General features: G+C 39.4%; 1 protein-coding gene across 1 annotated transcript; it reads left to right on the forward strand.

Annotated features, from left to right (window-relative positions):
• The first annotated feature begins 581 nt into the window (after positions 1-581).
• On the forward strand, positions 582-3,093 carry LOC149662100 (zinc finger MYM-type protein 1-like). The gene is made up of 2 exons (XM_089842275.1): positions 582-996; positions 1,235-3,093. Exons 1-2 carry the CDS (start codon positions 582-584, stop codon positions 3,091-3,093), a joined length of 2,274 nt encoding a protein of 757 aa, XP_089698401.1.
• Positions 3,094-17,590: the final 14,497 nt, after the last annotated feature.

Below are 17,590 nucleotides of genomic sequence, written 5' to 3' on the forward strand. Positions count from 1 at the left end.
CGGGCCCATGGCGTTTGGGGGCCCTTTCGAAAATTTGCTTATAGACGGAATAGTTCACTGTTTATCTTATTTCAGTGCGAAATATCTATATAAAGTAGTCCCAAATTCTACGTGACACAACTATCAGAGCTCGAAGGCCCTCGTCTAGCTTTTTATTATACTAAAAAGTCAAAAATTAGGCTAAAATGCTTAAGAGCTGTAGAGAGAAACTACACGTTGAAGCGTGGGAAAAAATTGTAAATAAACGAAATGACAGGCAGTAAATAGTGAAGGCAAGCCCCAGCCCGCTTCTTACTGCAGAAATCTTGCTCCTGCCACGTGACCAGTGAGTTAAGGCATAGGATATACTTACCTAGACTGCCAGCTCTAGTTGGCGAATGTGGTCTGTTTAATGCTTATATATCCTGCAACTAATTTTACCATTAAACTGCCAGTCTAGGTTACTAGGTAAGTAGTGATTCTATGGTTAGAGAAAGATTACAATGCTGTTAAAAGGAGTGAGTCATGATGTATCAAGTACGTGCGAAAATTTCCGAGAAATGCTAGTAGAGAGCGGCGACAAAGCGCATTTGCTATAAAACATGGACGGGAACAGTAGTAAAGTTAAAAGTGGAGCGGAAAAACGAAAATTTCGAAAAATTAGAGAAGCAGAACAACAAAAAGAGTTACAAAAAATTCCAAAATTAACGAAGTTTTTCTCCAAGCCGACCACTTCTGATTCTGATGATATAGATGAAACTGAAACGGGCATTAAAGATGAAGTCATTGTTGAAACTAGAAGCCTAAACGAGGCTGATGATCACGCTAGTGACTTTGATATTTCTCCATCGACTAGCACCGCGAGAGGATGTGAAACTAAATTCCTTTTAAATGAAAAATATCCCACGGACATTGGCCATTACAAGGAAATTTCTACAATTGACAGTCAACTTAAAAGATTAATTATAGACCATGGATCATGCCGGCCGAACGGCCCTTTCCCAAGAGATAATAAGGGTAGATCATTTTCATCTTCATATTATAGAAAGATAACTAAATCAGGACTGAAATTTGAAACTTCTTGGCTTTGTTATTCACCAAAACTTGATTCAGCCTATTGCGAGCCATGTTGGCTTTTTGCTAAAAAAAAAGGACATAGGATGGTGTACTGGTTTGCGTGATTGGCAAGGGCTTTCTAAACATATTAAACGACATGAAAATTCTGAAAATCACATTGAGGCGTGCTATTTAAAAGAGCAATGGAATCGAAACAAAACAGGTGATGCAGATCTTGAAAAGGATTTGCGTAATCAGGCAAGCTTTTGGCTTCAAGTTTTGGAACGTTTGTTCAAAATTACCTTGAAGTTAGCCAAAAATGGAGTAGCGTTTAGAGGTCATCGAGAAAACGCGGACGAAACATATAATGGCAATTTTCTCTCTGACGTGCAACTTCTTGCGCAATATGACCCAGTTATGAAACAAGTTTTATGTATTCCTGAAAGTCGTGTTAAATATTTAAGCCCTATGATTCAAAATGAGATCATTCAATGTTTAGGGAACAAACTTCAACAAATTCTCGTGTCAGAGATTAAAAAGTCCTCTTTTTTCTCCATAATTGTTGACAGCACGCAAGATATTACAAAAGTTGACCGATTAAGCATTTGTTTTCGGTACGTAATGATTGTCGAAAATGAAAACCATAAACAAGTTAACATACAGATAAAAGAGTCATTCCTTGGATTTTATGCCTTAAAAGACCGAACGGCCGCTGGAGTAACCGAAAAGATTTTAACCGAAATCGAGGAAATCGGTGTCGACGTAAGAAAATGTCGTGGTCAAGGTTACGATGGTGCTAGTACTATGAGCGGTGTCTATTCCGGTGTTCAAAGTCGCTTAAAAGAAATTCAACCCAATGCAGTTTACGTTCGTTGTGCAGCGCATAATTTAAACTTGGTTATCAATGACACTGTAACTGGTTCAACTGAAGTTAGGAAAGTAGCTAACTTCTTTGCCATATTACAAGAGGTTTACACATTTTTTGGACTAAGCATCAATCGTTGGGAACTGTTGGCTACCTTTACCGGAGAGTCCACGACAATCTTGAAAAGGTTAAATCCAACCCGCTGGGCTGGTCGGCTCCTTTCACTTTTGGCCATTCGCGAACGATACACGGACATACTTAAAGCATTAACGAAGATTAATCTGGAAAGCAAGAAAAAGGACGTTAGGGATGAAGCTCCGAGGATAAAGAAGGCCATGGAGTCCTTTGAATTTGTATTCCTTTCAGTCTTGCTTACTAAAATACTATCCGCAGTTAATCTAGCATCGGCATCTTTGCAGTCGAAAGAAATGGACTTATTAACAACACTACAGCATTTGTCAGATTGTAGAAAAAATATTGAAAGCTTGAGAACCAGCTATGACCAAATTAAACTAGAAGCCACTGATATTGCTAGGAAGTGGAACGTGGAACCAAATTTAAACGAGAAACGGCAAAAGAAGAGAAAACGACACTTCGACGAGTTAGCTGAAGACTACAGATTTTCAAACGCCGAACACCTGTTCAAAGTTTCGGTCTTCATTAAAGTAACAGACCTTGTTAGTAATCAAATTGAGTCTCGTTTCGGAGGCATGAAGACGGTTGTCGAAATGTTTTCATTCCTTGAACCCAAAATTTTAATTTCACTTTCAAATGGCGACCTCATTAAAAAATCAGAAACAATTGTAAAACAATATCAAGAAGACCTATCTTTAGCGTTGCCGATGCAATTGGTTCTCTTCGTCAACACACTAAGAGGAGAAATCGCGAAAGCTAAAACTATTAGAGACTTAGCTAATTTGGCAATTATTACCTACTCCGACTTGAGTAGCACTTTCAGTGAAGTCTGTTCCCTTTTGATATTGTTTTTAACATTACCTGTAACTTCGGCTTCCCCGGAAAGATCGTTTTCAAAGCTGAAGATCATCAAAAATTATTTGAGGAACAAAATATCTCAAGAAAAACTATCTTCACTGGCATTGTTGAATATTGAAGCAAAAATCACTTCAACCATGAATATAGCAGAATTAATAGATGACTTTGCAGCAATCAAAGCGAGGAAAAAAGCTTTTTAGTTAATATCAATAATGAAGCTGTAAGAAACTAAATAAGAGTCTGTGATTTGTATCAGTAAATATATAAAAATAACATTAAAATTTTTGTGGTGCTTTCGTATTTTTTGAACGCTCGAGACTCGACTAGGGGCCCTTTTTGTCGGGCTTGCGGGCGGGCCCAACAAACGTCGCTACGACACTGCGAGCCTTAAGAGAGTTGGAAGACCATTTTTTTTTTACTTAAAGAGCATCTTGTTAACATCAATGAAAAGTTTTCAACTACATCCAAAGCTCTATTCAAAGAACTAAGTGAACTCGGAACTAACAACCAGAGAAAAAGGCCCTACTCAGAGGAGTTATAGCAATTCGCATTAACCCTTCACTTTTATTCGCCAAAAGCTTACCAGTTTTTGCGTAGTCATTTTTGTCTACCACATGAAAACACCATCAGACAGTGGTCCGCTAGGATCGATGGAGAACCTGGTTTTACCAGCCAAAGTTTCGAGTTTCTTCGTCAAACGGCTAAAAAAAATAAATATCCAACCATAGCCGTTCTGGACATAGACGAAATGTCTATTAGAAAACATGTAGCGTGGTGTGGGGATCAATTCACTGGGTTTGTCAATTACGGAAAGGTCTCGGACAATACGCAAGAGGAACAAACTATAGCTTCATCTGCCTTGGTGTTTATGGTAGTGGCCGTGAATGGAAGCTGGAAAATTCCTTTGGGCTATTTTTTTTGTACACGGTACACCAGGCTGGCTTTTGTCAAACTTGGTTACAGAGTGCTTTTGTCGCATCTTTGAGACAGGAATTAAATGCATTGCATTAGTATGTGATGGGTTAAGCAGTAACCTTACCATTGCAAAAATCCTGGGAGCAAACTTGGACCCCGAGGCTCTCAATCCTTCTTTTCCTAATCCAGGAAATAATTCAGATCCTGACGACATAATTTACCTGATCCTGGATGTGTGTCATATGATTAAGGCCCCGTCAGAGAAAAAAGTTTCGGAATTCTTCCGAAAGGGGCTAAAATTTAGTAATAGTGTACATTTGTCTCGTTTTGACGAATTTTTTCCTCAACTTTAATACCACTACAGCAAAGGTAAAGGTGTAGCCTTGTTATAAATGTATAAGAAAATATGGCAACAACGTGTTCGGTCCTGGTGACAACTAAATCTGTAACAAGTATAGGGGCGGTAATCCGTCGCGAATCTATTCTATTCAAAGTTCCCAGCCCCTTTCCATAAGTGGTTGGTAGTGTCTCCGGGCTGCGCTGCCTCGGGGTAATTAGACAATGGGTACAAGTGCAAATAAGGGGAAAAGTTTTGTGGATGGAAGAAGTATTCGTGTTGAGTTGGATCTCGCGTTAGGTTTTCACCCAGGAAAACTCCAGGGGTAAATCACTCTTTGGAAAGTTGTACACCGTATACACATTACACTTGGTAATACAATGTTATTTACTAATACTCGCGAAAATTTGATATTATTTGGTAATGCCAAGAAGGTTTATCAGTATCTCAGAGAGAAGGTATAAGATGCCTTTGTATTCGCGCGCCATAGTCCCAGTCCCCCTTTCAAAATACAAGGGGGGACGTAAAAGGAGGCGCCGGGCTATTTCGCCTCTCCTCAGTTGGAAAATATGACTGTAATTTTCGTCACTCGCGTCGTCGCTCTGATGTGAGTTTTCAAGAACCAATGAGATGCTGGTTGTAATTTAGAGACGGGGATTAACTCCGGACCTACGTTTGGACTGGAGATAAAGCTGGAAATCTGGCGAATTTATACCTTCTCTCTGAGATACTAGATATAACTTCTTGGTAATGCAGAGTAAAGTGTACACCGGAATACACATTTGACTTGCCCCTCGGGAAAACTACATTTCAATACATTTGAAAACAAACTCTTCATACCCGCAGTTATTGATTGAGAAAAGCTTAGGCGTATGACTACATAAGGTAGAAATATCTTAGAAAAGAAAGTAGTTTCAAATTCTGCGGGTTGGTTTAATTATATTTTATCGTAAATTCCGCAAACGCCCATTTCTACAACATTCTGTTTGTTGTAGAAGGGAAATGTCACAACTTCCGCCACACAGAGGAGTATATACGTTTGTGAGCTTGGGTGGACAAAAGATGGCCGATGCACTTTTCAGTTTCCATCTCTCCGAACCGGTTTCTTAATTTTTCCTTTCTTTTTCGGTCGTATCCGCCTTTCTTTCTGCTCCTTTTCTGGATTTCGCATTTTCTTTGGCTTCCGTTGTGTAGGGGGGATCCTTACAAGTTCTACCTCTTGGTACTTGTGGCTCAACGATTTCCAGGAGGATGCAATTCTTGAAGAACGATACTAACTTCGGAACCATGTAATTCTTCCATAGATCTTCGTCGCTATCTACACACTGAGAAACTAATGTCAAATAAGCAATAGTTTTCACCATGTTTTTGATTATTTAATGCTGTTATCTAGAAAAACCTCTAACGAGCCTTAATACATACAGGTAGTCGCTGTTTTTTGAAATTACATTACCTTAATTTTAAATATACAGCAAAACATTGTTTTTTATGTTAACAACTGTGGAAAAAACAGCTAGTTTTTATTTCTCAAACGGAAGTGTAGGATATGTTATTATTAATTGAACGTTGCTGTTTTCCGGGAAAAAAGTATGCTGCCGTGAAGAATACAGTAGTGTAAAATTAAAAACACAGATAGTTACACTATTAAGTATAAATTTAACGTATATTTTACTGTATAATCCACCGTAAATTAATGTTTTGCATACTATAATTTGAACATTAAGTACTTTACTTTAAACCTTGAAGCGAAGCACTTTATTTTAAACCTTGAGGCACTTTATTTTAAACCTTGAAGCGCTTTAATTTAAACCTTGAAGCGCTTTAATTTAAACCTTGAAGCGCTTTAATTTAAACCTTGAAGAGCTATAATTTAAACCTTGAAGCAATATAACCTAATCTTACCTAACCATGCTAAGCCTTTTGGAAAAGGTCCGCGTTTATTATGAAAGGACCCATATGAAAATATAAATATTTTGGAAAGTCAGTGAATTGCTAATTTTAAAACGAATTTTTTATCTTTGCAATTTCTCTTCTTCATTATAACTTCAACCTACTTATTTCTAAAATTGACCGAAAATGTACAAATGGTGTTTGGCGACACTCTGATACGTGTTAGGCGACATTATTAAAAGCGTTATGCGACACTCTTGGAGTGGCGTCGCTAGGCCTTTTATGGGGGCTATAGCGCCCCCAAATTTCAAAGTTAGCCCCCTCAAAATAAACCGTACACTAACTTCTATATCGTCGACTTTAGTTACAGTTAGAAAAATTTCCGCTTCAAAAACGTCGTTAGTGTCAAACTGTTCCAAGTTCTCGCACTTCCATGGATTTTCTTTTTTTAAATATGGTAGAATAGATTAGGTCAAACGCGTTTTTGGTGTTCGAAAAACTCTTCGTGAAAAGAGAATAAGAAATTTAACGAATACGACTGTATCTACTGCTGGGATATTAGGGCCTCCAAAACCAATTTAATACCCGATGCTTTTAAACTAATTTATAACTTTCTGCCTTTTTCAGAAGTTAATAAGTCGGTGAAAATGACCAACTTACCATGCAGTTTGACGCTGGATTTTAAGTCGATCAAGTGGCCAACTTTTTATGTAGTTTCACATTGATACGAGAACTACCCTTGCTTGTTAGAACTGTCCTCTTAAGTTCTCTCAAGGTTGAACCTTGCTAAGCATATAGCGCTATTTGCTGATAAATCAACCAATCAGGAAGGTGTCATGCGACACTCAGAAAGCGTTATTTAAACTCGGAAAGGTGTTATACTGCACCCTTTAAGGAATTGCACAACACTCATATGGGAGTAAAAATTAACTTTTAGTTCGATATAAGAGTTAAAAAGGTGTTAAACTGAACCTCTGTTGCACCATTTTATTCTTATCTTTGACACTAAATGCTCAAATAAGTGTTATTAAACCCTTTCCGGGGTGTAAATGAACACCTGTAATGGTGTCAAATTTGAAACCTTATAAACTACTTTTAAAGGTGCTAAAGCACACCGCATTATCTTAGAGTGTATTACAGCAACCAGTATAAATCTACCCTAATGGACAGTCTGTCAGCTAGTCGTCTTATATAAATGACCAGTTGCATCTTAACCGACAGAGCTTAATGTTTTTAATAAAAGTTTGAGTGCTTTTAGTTTAACAGCAAAGAGCGTCTTTATCAAAATAAGCTCCGGGATTTAAAACTGTTCTAAGAGCTGTTATTTTTACAGCAACCCTATTTTTTTAGTGTATCATAAGCGGTTTTAAACAGCATGGTGTGTTTTTATTTTCACAGCAAACCACGTTTTAATCCACAGTGCTAAGTGAGTTTAAACCCACATATTTTGCTGTTAGTTTTACAGCAGCAGACATTTTATGTAATTGTGATTTATTTTTTGTAAAAGAGCATATAGTGCTGGTTTTTTCATTGACCCCTACAATATAATCAACGGTTAAGACTGTCTTTGAAACAACCTCTGAAGCGGTTATTTTACAAGCTACGAACGCCCCTGAATACACGAACAGTTAATTCTTAAAACTGTTAGTTCCACTGTTTAGAAAAACAGTATGGTCAACGGTATTAAAAACAGGGAGGATGCACAACTAAATTAACATCATCTTGATGGCATACGCTATTGCCATTACCATAGTGTTTATTTTACAGCATTTTTATTCTGTGTGTATCACTTCAACATGAATTGGTACTTTCTCGTCAATGTAAACTATGAAGTAACACTTCGAGTGGTTTGCTATGTTTAGCTGGCCTTTTTTTGTAGAAATACATGTGCTTTCGTTTTAGTTTCAAATTGTCGTCCAAGAACTTGATTTTGCCTTGCTTCACGGCTTCGGCAACATCCAATCCAATGGCCGATGGCACTGTTTTTGCTTCCAGTAGAGCGTCGTCCGACTCTAACACACCTATTTACGGGAAAAAGATTTCCCATATTGTATAATAAGCTAGTGGGGGAGTTAAATTGGGCAAGGAGATGGCTGACGTATAGTTAAAACTTACCATCTGGACTAGCTGCCAGGAAACCGTTTTCTAAGTCAATGTAAAGTCCACTATCACGATAATCCTTTTGAAACTGAAGTCTAAATTTCTCTTTAGCAACAGTTTCTTTGGTCTTTCCGTACTCTGTTGGTTTGGTAGAGAATGCTTTACTATAAAGTAGTGTTTGACCAAATTATGGCAGGAAGTGGTACTTTTCCTGTTTATGACCAGACCAAAATTTGAAGCTGTCAAACGATACGCACAGTGCGAGTCGTACACCGGGTTACCATGCTGTCCACGGGATCGGAATTCGATGTCGAGTTGTTCGGTTCTTGACACCTGAAATTGAAATATAAAAAAAGTCAGTGCCTTCACCCTTATTTTCCATCACTACTTTATAGACTTACTTGATAGCTATCGAGTCTGTTTGTCATTCGTTTCGAGTCATTGGTAAAGCATCTGCCAGTGGTCCATAGTCCTTTTGAATCGCTGGAAGTACAGTGGTTTTTTTCCTCGATAACCTATTTTTGATTGTCAGCAGTTTAATTCGACGTCTATTCCAGTTTTCCCTTTTCATTCGACGCTTTTCTATAAACTGTTTAGTAAAATGCCCAGGACTTCTGCCCGTGGCTCGTTTCATTGGGCTTTGAAACCATCCGTTGCCGCATTGATAAGCTACTCCACTAACAATGCTTCTTCTGAGGAAAGATCCTTTTTGCGTAAAGTTAATCCTTTTTCCTGCGTTGACCTTTGCCAGAATGCTCATAAAAAGTTCGGCTCTATTGTTGGTTTCGTTACTAAATAAGCGATCCGCTTTTCTAACCAGTGGATCAACAGCCTCGACCAGGAATGGAAAAATGCCGTCAGATTTAATTTTTGGAAGCACATTTTCTTCTCCTTCTTTCGGTTTGCAGAAATAATCCTTGCATTTACGGTGGTCACCGAAAACGTGAGCACAGCCATTACGGAGGTCTTCTCGTAAGTCATTGACTGTCGAGTCACCTAGTGAGTTACGCGTAATAGCACCACGAGTCGCCGCCGTAAGACAAGGTATAACCTGTTTCAATAGTCGGCGAGAAGGGGCTGGTAATTTGACGTTGACCGCAATTGTGTGCAGGCTCGACGTGTAATTTTTGACAGAGTGATTCGCGCATTCTAGTTTTGTGACAAACAAACCGTACGGAACTCTTTCCACAATTCGTGTATGCACGCTCGAATCTCCATCAGCGATGAACCGTTTGTATCGTAAGCCATGCATACTTTCGCTCTCTTTGAAACCTTCGACGATTATGTCCGCTTCCATCGCGGATAAGGACTTATCCCAATTCCTGTAGCAGACGTGATCCCGCGGTGTTTCATTTTTATTTGAGGCTCTAGCACAGATGGTGCAGTATTTGTTTCTGCATCCTAGCCAAAGGATTTCTTTGGTTTTATGCCCAATTATTACGGCCTATATAGATATATTTAAAGGAAACGAATTATTTCTCATTAACTTATTTTATTATATTCTAACTTACCACCCCGGATGCAGCATTGTAGTTGTGTCCATAACTTCTTTTACTCCATCCTCCATCCAAGTAAACAGTTATATATGGAACTCCGTCCGGGTCAACTTCATTTTTCTCTATCGCTAGTCTTCTCTCCTTCTCTCCAGCTGCTTTCATTTTTCGCCACAAACTTTCCTCCCAAAACTATAATATAATGTATTTTTTATTAGTGCATATAATATCACAATTAATCGTATTAATTTAACAGTCCCACACTCACCTTTCCAAGATTAGCTTCTTGAGCAGAGAATTTATCCCAACTCATTGATGGAATGTTCAAAATTCCGAGAAATTCATCAAGCTGGGAGTATCCATTACCAATGGCAACAGTGCCTCACACAGCTTTTGAATTCATGTTTATTATTTTATTTTTTTCTTTCTTTGCTGCTTTTGGAATTTCTTCAGAGGTTTCAGTTATAATGCGTTTGCAAGTGACACACCGGAACTTAAATAAACTAATGAGTCCCGTTTTCTTCTCACTGTCGAATTTTAGATTTCCCATTGTACAAGTTCTTCTATGCTTATCTTGGAGGTTTACCGCCCATTTTAAGACATGTTTAATGTCTTTTACGGTAACCTTCGATATCATCGGCTAGAGACCTACTGGGTTCCATATATTCATGTTGTAGATGATGACTTTGAATATCATCTGGTTGATATCTATAGAGCCAATAGCGGTAAGACATGTAATGTCAACAAATATTCGTATACTTTTAGATCTAAGAAATTACCCGCCCCCTTTTTTATTATAATCCCTGAGTAGGTCGGGACTATGACGAGCACTAGAGATTTATTCCTCCTTTATTTTTAAATTAATAGGGAGTTAACAGTTCAAACCTTGCAACGTCATACACTTATATCTCATACTTTGGTGCCATGCCACTCACTGGGTGGAGAGAAGCTTTCCATGCGCAAGTACTCCACCCAGAGAGGGGGCTGCATGACGTCATACGATATTCCCCCATGGCCCAAGTTTTAGCTCCCTATTACTGTCAATATAAAATGCGCTAAAGTTGAGAATAGGTTACTTACGTAGGCATCTTATTTTTCATCAGACGCTTTGGTGTGAGTTGCGTACTACAATCCTCTTGACTCGCTTGAAGCAAGTTTTCGGCTCCTGTCATTGTTTCAGGTGTTTGTGGTCTTTCTTCTAATACCGTACCTAGATCTGTTCTATTCCCCGTGACAACTGTACATATTTCGCTTAATTGTTCGCGCTTTCGCGATACATTTTCCTAATCGATTGAGTCCGTTTGCTCCGGCTATTCATTACAACTCCCTTTTTTAAGGGCATTCAATTTTTTAACCAAAACAATTAATGAAAACAAAGAGATATGGAACGCTCTTTATGGTTTTCAGAACCCCTTGAAGAATCACAAAATTTCAGTCTTGTAGCTAATACTATGGTGCTCTCCCTAAGAATGATTTCAAAGACTATGTTGCCCTGAGAACCATGACCTTCACGCATTCTAGATTATTCGAACAATAGGAGTAGGACTCTATGTATAGACAGTTCTGAATAGCTGAAACCTTTTCTAGGAATTTAGTTCGCCAATTTCGAGCGATCCCATGGAGTTCTAGTTTAAAACGCCTTTACATATAGTTATTTGTAATCCGGGTATCCTTTGTTATTGCTCCATGCCAGCGTTACAAGAGAAGTAAAAGGAAAACGCCAAAGAACACCCCTTCCCTAACAGGCAATAAAGCAAGCGTCTAACCATGAACGCTGGTAAACGGAATAGATTTTTCTCTATAGCACGTTTGCTTTGTTAAAAAATAAAAAAAACGGGTACGGCCAAGGTCGTTTAAATTTCTTTTCGATAGGTTTATTCAGAATCACTAAAGACCGAATGGCCTTGAGTGTTCCCAAATTCACAACCCCTATCCCTTCCCCCGACGCTATGCTAGAGAGGACTCGGTTTGTACAGTGGAAGGCGGGCGTTTTCCGGTCCCTTTAGAGATCCAGCGTTCATGGTCTAACATCCTGGGGGTAACATGTCAAAAACTCAAAATGCAGGGTGTTACACAATAGTGTATAACAAATTCTGTTTGGTATTTCTATACGTCAGAAAGACTGAAAAACTTCAGATGTATACGTATAATTAAATATTGCTGTCAAGAATGATTAAATTTATTCGAAAATTTAAATTGTTTTCAGAATTGTCAAATTATAACATTTTTATGAACACAGCACCCTGTATACCCTGTATATTCAAGTCTCTTTCTGCCCTCGCTAGCCGCCAAAATTCGTATTACTCAACGAGCACCATCTGCGGAAAAAAACTGAACTAGCGACCAAAACATAAAGCACTGAAATATTAGGGGCTGAACATTCTAGGGAGCTAATCTAAATAAATTTAGGATTAAAAATGTGGAAAAATACCTAAAAATAGCGCCATCACATGGTCTGTCCGGTGAACTATTTTTTAATTGTCTGCGATAACAACTTAAGTTCTAGCCTTGAAAATAGTGAAATTTAGATTTTGGGAAAATCAATTACCTTCGAATATCTTTTCAATGGAAAAGCTGATTATAATTTCACATAGGTCATTGGATAGCCTAGGGTATGACTGAAAATTTGTTGCCAAAATTGTTAAAAAATTGCTATCGAGGATGAGTATGAACTAGTGATGCCGCGAATATTGATTTTGCCGAATACCGAATACCGAATATTCGGCCATGCTCTCGGCCGAAGCACCGAATATTCGGCGACCGAATATTCGGGAGTGAGATATGTGCAACTCGCGCGAAACCGGTTATGAGCTGTAACCCGTTCCGCGAAATACGTACATCCCCCGCACGGACCGCAATGGGACAGGTCTCATCATGGAAGAAGAAGGGTATGGAATGGTGAGGTGAATAGGCAGACGGCTACACGAAATGTAGGGTCACGTGGGAAAACTCTCCTCTCCTCTCGGCACTAGCTGTAACGTGATTACTGCTCTGCGCAATATTGGCGCGCAAGCAGAGAGAGGGATACACTGCGTACGTTCAGTAACCCTCTTTGATGACAGCGCTTACTAAGCGATGCCAAATTTTCCCCACTGTACGCTTTTTCTGTTTTCCGGTTTTGACGTCATGATGCTCAGCGCTTGGTCATCAAAAAAACCATTTAATCGATATGGTTTTTTTTGATGGCGTGACGTAGCGCTTGACTGTTGAAAATTTGACAGACGAAAAGTTGGCGCGGGATTTAAAAATTAAATTCCAACAATGCTTTTCCCATAGTAATTGTATTAGTTTTCATTACAAAAATACTTCTACAATTCAAATAGACACAATTTTCTTAAAAAAATGGATTTTTTGCGAGGTCATTTTAATAATTGAATAGCGCCATTGCGCTTCGTGACGTTTTGAGGGCCAGTAAGACGTTTCCCCAAGTTCCCCAACTACATTTTCGAAAACAGCGCTAACTTCAAAATGTCACATTTCCGTACAACAACCTTTTACGTAACTGTGACGTCACGAGCCCATCAAGCGAACATCAAGAAAACAGCGATTTCTTTGAGATTTTCGTTACTGAACGTACCCACTGTTTAGATTTAGATCCGCTCTCTACCGCCTCTGCTACAGCGCGCCTGCGCGGAAGATTTCAACGTTGGTCATAAACTCTGGAACTAGGGAATGAAAAGGGGGAAGTTACGACTTTTCAACGCGCTCTCTTTAACACTATGGAGTAGGACCCGTCTCTAGCGTCTTTAGGTTTTTGGTTCATTTGCGAGTAGATCGTGTCACTATATGCTTTACAAAATGTCATCGGCAAACAAAAAATCGCCTGTTTGGAAATATTATGATTATAAATATTAAAGTAAAAATTGTTATTGAAATAAATAATTTTTGAGTAATTTTTCCGTTTTTTTTCCTTCATGATTGGAGATTCGGTATTCGGCCGAATATTACGAAATATTCGGCCGAATACCGAATACGAAAAAAATGGCCGAATAGGCCGAATACCGAATATCAACCGAATATTCGTGGCATCACTAGTATGAACTCCTCCGACCTGGACCCCATCAAGCTTTATAGAACAATTTTAGAATTTAAATATTATTACGTATAATTAACGTATCAAATCGAACACTAGCTTAAATTTTAGTTCAAGACTGGGTGCTTTAATGTAAAAAATACCATGTTCCTGTGTTATATCCTTCAATGTGTAAAAACCGTTCAAAAGTTCGTGAAAACCCTCATTTTTGGATTTTTTTTCTCTGACGGGGCCTTAACATTTAATAAATTCATTGTCAGTATTGCGCCTTCGATTCCACATAATAAAATTTATTACACCTCATTATAGTTATTAAGTTTTTGATTTTATTATATACGGTTATAATTTTATCACTGTTTAGAGTAGGGAATCGAGGGGCTATTAACTCTGATTTTATGCACGGTAAATCATTTAAGCCTTGTAAAAGATAGCGCTATTCACTCATTAGGGTAAGGTTTTGAGGGGTTATCCACTCATTAGGGTAAGGTTTAGAGGGGTTATCCACTCATTTGGGTAGGGTATAGAGGGGCTATTCATTCGTACGATGTGGCTACTATTACGAGCCCTTGGGCCGTCTTGTTATGGACTATAATTACACTATAAATATACCCGGTGATATCGCAGTTATGATGGGATTTACGCTTGAGTCAAATGAGGGTTACGATATTACAGAATCAATGATGGCACCTTATATCGTGGATTTGGATGCCGTATTACATTCTCTGTTTGCTTACTCTGACGTAGTCACAAATACAATCGTAGGGATAGTAAAGTCCCTCTTTTGAGAATAGTTAGCGTTAAAGGAAAATATGGAGAAACTGTGGATGTGGAATTTGCTCGACCTCATTACCTGCCTGTATCTTCTTCGGACATACAAACTATAGAAATTAATATTATGGATGAACTGGGAAACCACATACAATTCGAGCGAGGGAAGGTGAACGTTACTCTATACTTCAGACCGCGAAGGACCTGGCTCACCTTATAATAATGCGAGCTGTAACGGGTAACTTTCAGTTCAGTGAATAGCGGCGGGTGACAAACATCATAGGACAACCCCAATACATTTCCGCCCTAAGCGATTATGAGAACTATTATTTAAACCAGGCTGGTTTCGGATCCATGCCTGTCTATCGGTGTGTTCCTGTGCAAAGCGGGTATGGATTAGGGAACATACTGGCTTCGGCCTTTCGGAATGCCATGCCCCTTTTTAAACGTGGTGCTAAGTTTCTTGGAAGAAAATTTCTCGATACCGGAGCTAAAGTTGTGATGAATGTTGTTAGTGGTATTCCAATTAAAAAGTCTGAAGTGACAAGATCTAAGAGTGCCGGCAAAGAAACCTCGTTGTCAGCTGCGGATGTGGTTAGGGAAATGACAGGATCCGGAATTAAAAAGAGGCGTAGGGTGCATCGCAAAGTCACTCGGGTTAAGGCTAAGAATGAGAAAACATCGTGTCGTTCTTATTTCGATATATTTTCCTGAGCCCAAGAATATGGCGCTGATGCATCCTAACTCTAGTGGCTGCGTCAATAGCGAATTGGATATATTCCAAGTCCCGTTAACGCAAACGGGAATAATCGGTGGTGAATGGGTCGAATACTTTCCCATTTCCAGCATCAGCAACAATTCGAACTTAGTTTTCTGCATTAGTGGAAATTCCGAATCGTACACGGACTTGTCCCAAACTCTGCTTCATGTTCAAGCGGATGTGAAAATGGACGATGGATCTTACCTGAAAGCTGATGTAATTGCATAGTCTCTTTCCCGGAGTGCATTTATTTTTAAACAAGAAATCGGTTACCCCTTCCGCTCAAAATCACCCGTACAAAAGTATGATTCAAACTATGTTAACGTTCGGAATAAAGGAAATTTTAACAATTTTTAGAAAGCCAAGTTTCAAAGAAACATTTTGAGATATTAGTCTTAAATACGGGAAGAGAAAGGTCGTTTGCTATTTCCCTAAGACATACGGGAAGATTATTCCATAACCGTATAGACCGAAAGAAAAATGACTCCTTTAACATGAGGCATCTGGCGTAGTGTAAGGAATACGTTAGTACGGAGTGTCTGGGATTCTCCGTCAGTATATCGTCCAATTGAAAGTATTGGCAGTCGCGTAGTCGTAATAGGGTGAGGACATCAGACACAGCTCGACGAACACAGAGCGGTTGAAACCCCAAGGCCTGTAGGCGCATATCATAGGAAATATGTCCAGGGAAATGTGGGCGAGGAGATCGTAGGTCAAACCGCGTAAACCCCTTCTGCACCGACTCCAGCAAGGCAACATCTTTGGTAAGGTTAGGGTTCCAAACTGGAGAAGCATATTCGAGAATAGGTAGACAAAGAGACCGGTACAGGGTCAACGAACCACGGATATGTTTTGTCGTACGACGAATCAAACCACAAATGCGCTTAGCCTTGTTAGTGACCGTTCTAACCTGCGGGGTCCAAGTCAGATCACATGCAAAAATGACTCCTAGTAGGCGCATAGTGTATACCCTGGTTAAAGGTGTTGTGTGTAAGTGGTAGAAGGTGTCATCAGTACCTCTACGGCGAGACAGCACCATGAAGCTGCATTTCTTGACGTTGAGAGCGATGTTGTTATTAACTCCTCTTTCAAAAACACGGGTTATGTTGGCTTGTCGTGAAGATCGATCAGAAGCAGACCGTATGGGCTGGGAGATATAGGAATCATCCGCGCATTGATATACTGAACAGTCACCAGTAATCACAGTTGGAAGGTCAGCAACGAAAATATTAAATAACAAAGGGCCCAAATTTGAACCTTGTGGTACTCCGGACCGTACCGGAAGATAATTGCTACACTCTCCACGGTAAAGAACTCGTTGGTAGCGATTTGCTAAGAAACTTTCAAGCCATAGCAGGGTGGTCCCAGAAATTCCAGATCTTCTCAATTTGTAAAGTAGTATCTTGTGGCAGACAGAATCCAATGCCTTAGACCAAGCAAAGCTGACTACATGGATATCTGGTGGATTGCGTTCACCAAGAACGCTCACCCAATTGTTAAAGGATCGCAGAAGCTGGTTTGTGCAAGAACGGTTGCGTTGAAAACCGAATTGGGATGGCGTTATTATGTCGTTATCTTCAGAGAAAGTGGTTAGCTTCTCAGAAATAATGGAATCTAATAGTTTCCCAACAACCAAAGTAAGGGAAATTGGACGATAGTTAGATATGTCGTTCCTCTTTCCACCATTCTTATAAATAGGCACGACGTTCGCCAGTTTCCAAGCCGACGCTACAGTCGATGTAGAGAGCGAAATGTTGAATAGCCGAACTAAAGGACCTATTATTGCCGGCGCCATCGTCAAAAGTAATCTAGGTGTAATACCGTCTGGTCCACACGCCGAAAGTTTGAGCTTCTTAGAAATTTCTTCTTTAACAAAAGTGCGCTGGCTCCCATCATCTAACATCAGCTTTACATTACAGCTGCCTCCTTCCCCCTCCGCTCTAACGGTTGCCGTATTTAATAAGACTGTTTGTCCTACCTTGGGTTCGACCATTTTCACCATGTTGACAGCTTGCTGTACTTGAGTGTTATCTGTTTCATCTTTCTCATTGTGGTTCTCCTTCGTGGTTATCTCCTTTTCGCAAACGGCGGCATAATGTTTCCCGCCTTAATTGTTACACTTGAATAGTGGGTTGCAATATTTAGCAAGATGTTTACCGTAAACGCATTTGTAGCATTGATCCTTGGTTTTGAGAATTTGCTTTCTTTCCTCAACTCTTCGTACAGTCTTGCATTGTTCCGCCTTATGACCTGACTTTCCATAAAATAGACAAGATGAATCCGCGCCGGTTGTCAACATTGAAGCCGATGATGTCCTATGCCCGTTAGACTGCTGTCTGTCCGTTTTAATCCGATTCCCGCCGTTAGCCGTCATGTTATTGTAATAGCCTTTCGAAGGCTT

The sequence above is a fragment of the Phalangium opilio genome, unplaced genomic scaffold (genome assembly GCF_054372755.1).
Source record: "Phalangium opilio isolate 3A_F unplaced genomic scaffold, DU_Popi_V2 ptg000063l_1, whole genome shotgun sequence".
Classification (NCBI taxonomy): domain Eukaryota; kingdom Metazoa; phylum Arthropoda; class Arachnida; order Opiliones; family Phalangiidae; genus Phalangium; species Phalangium opilio.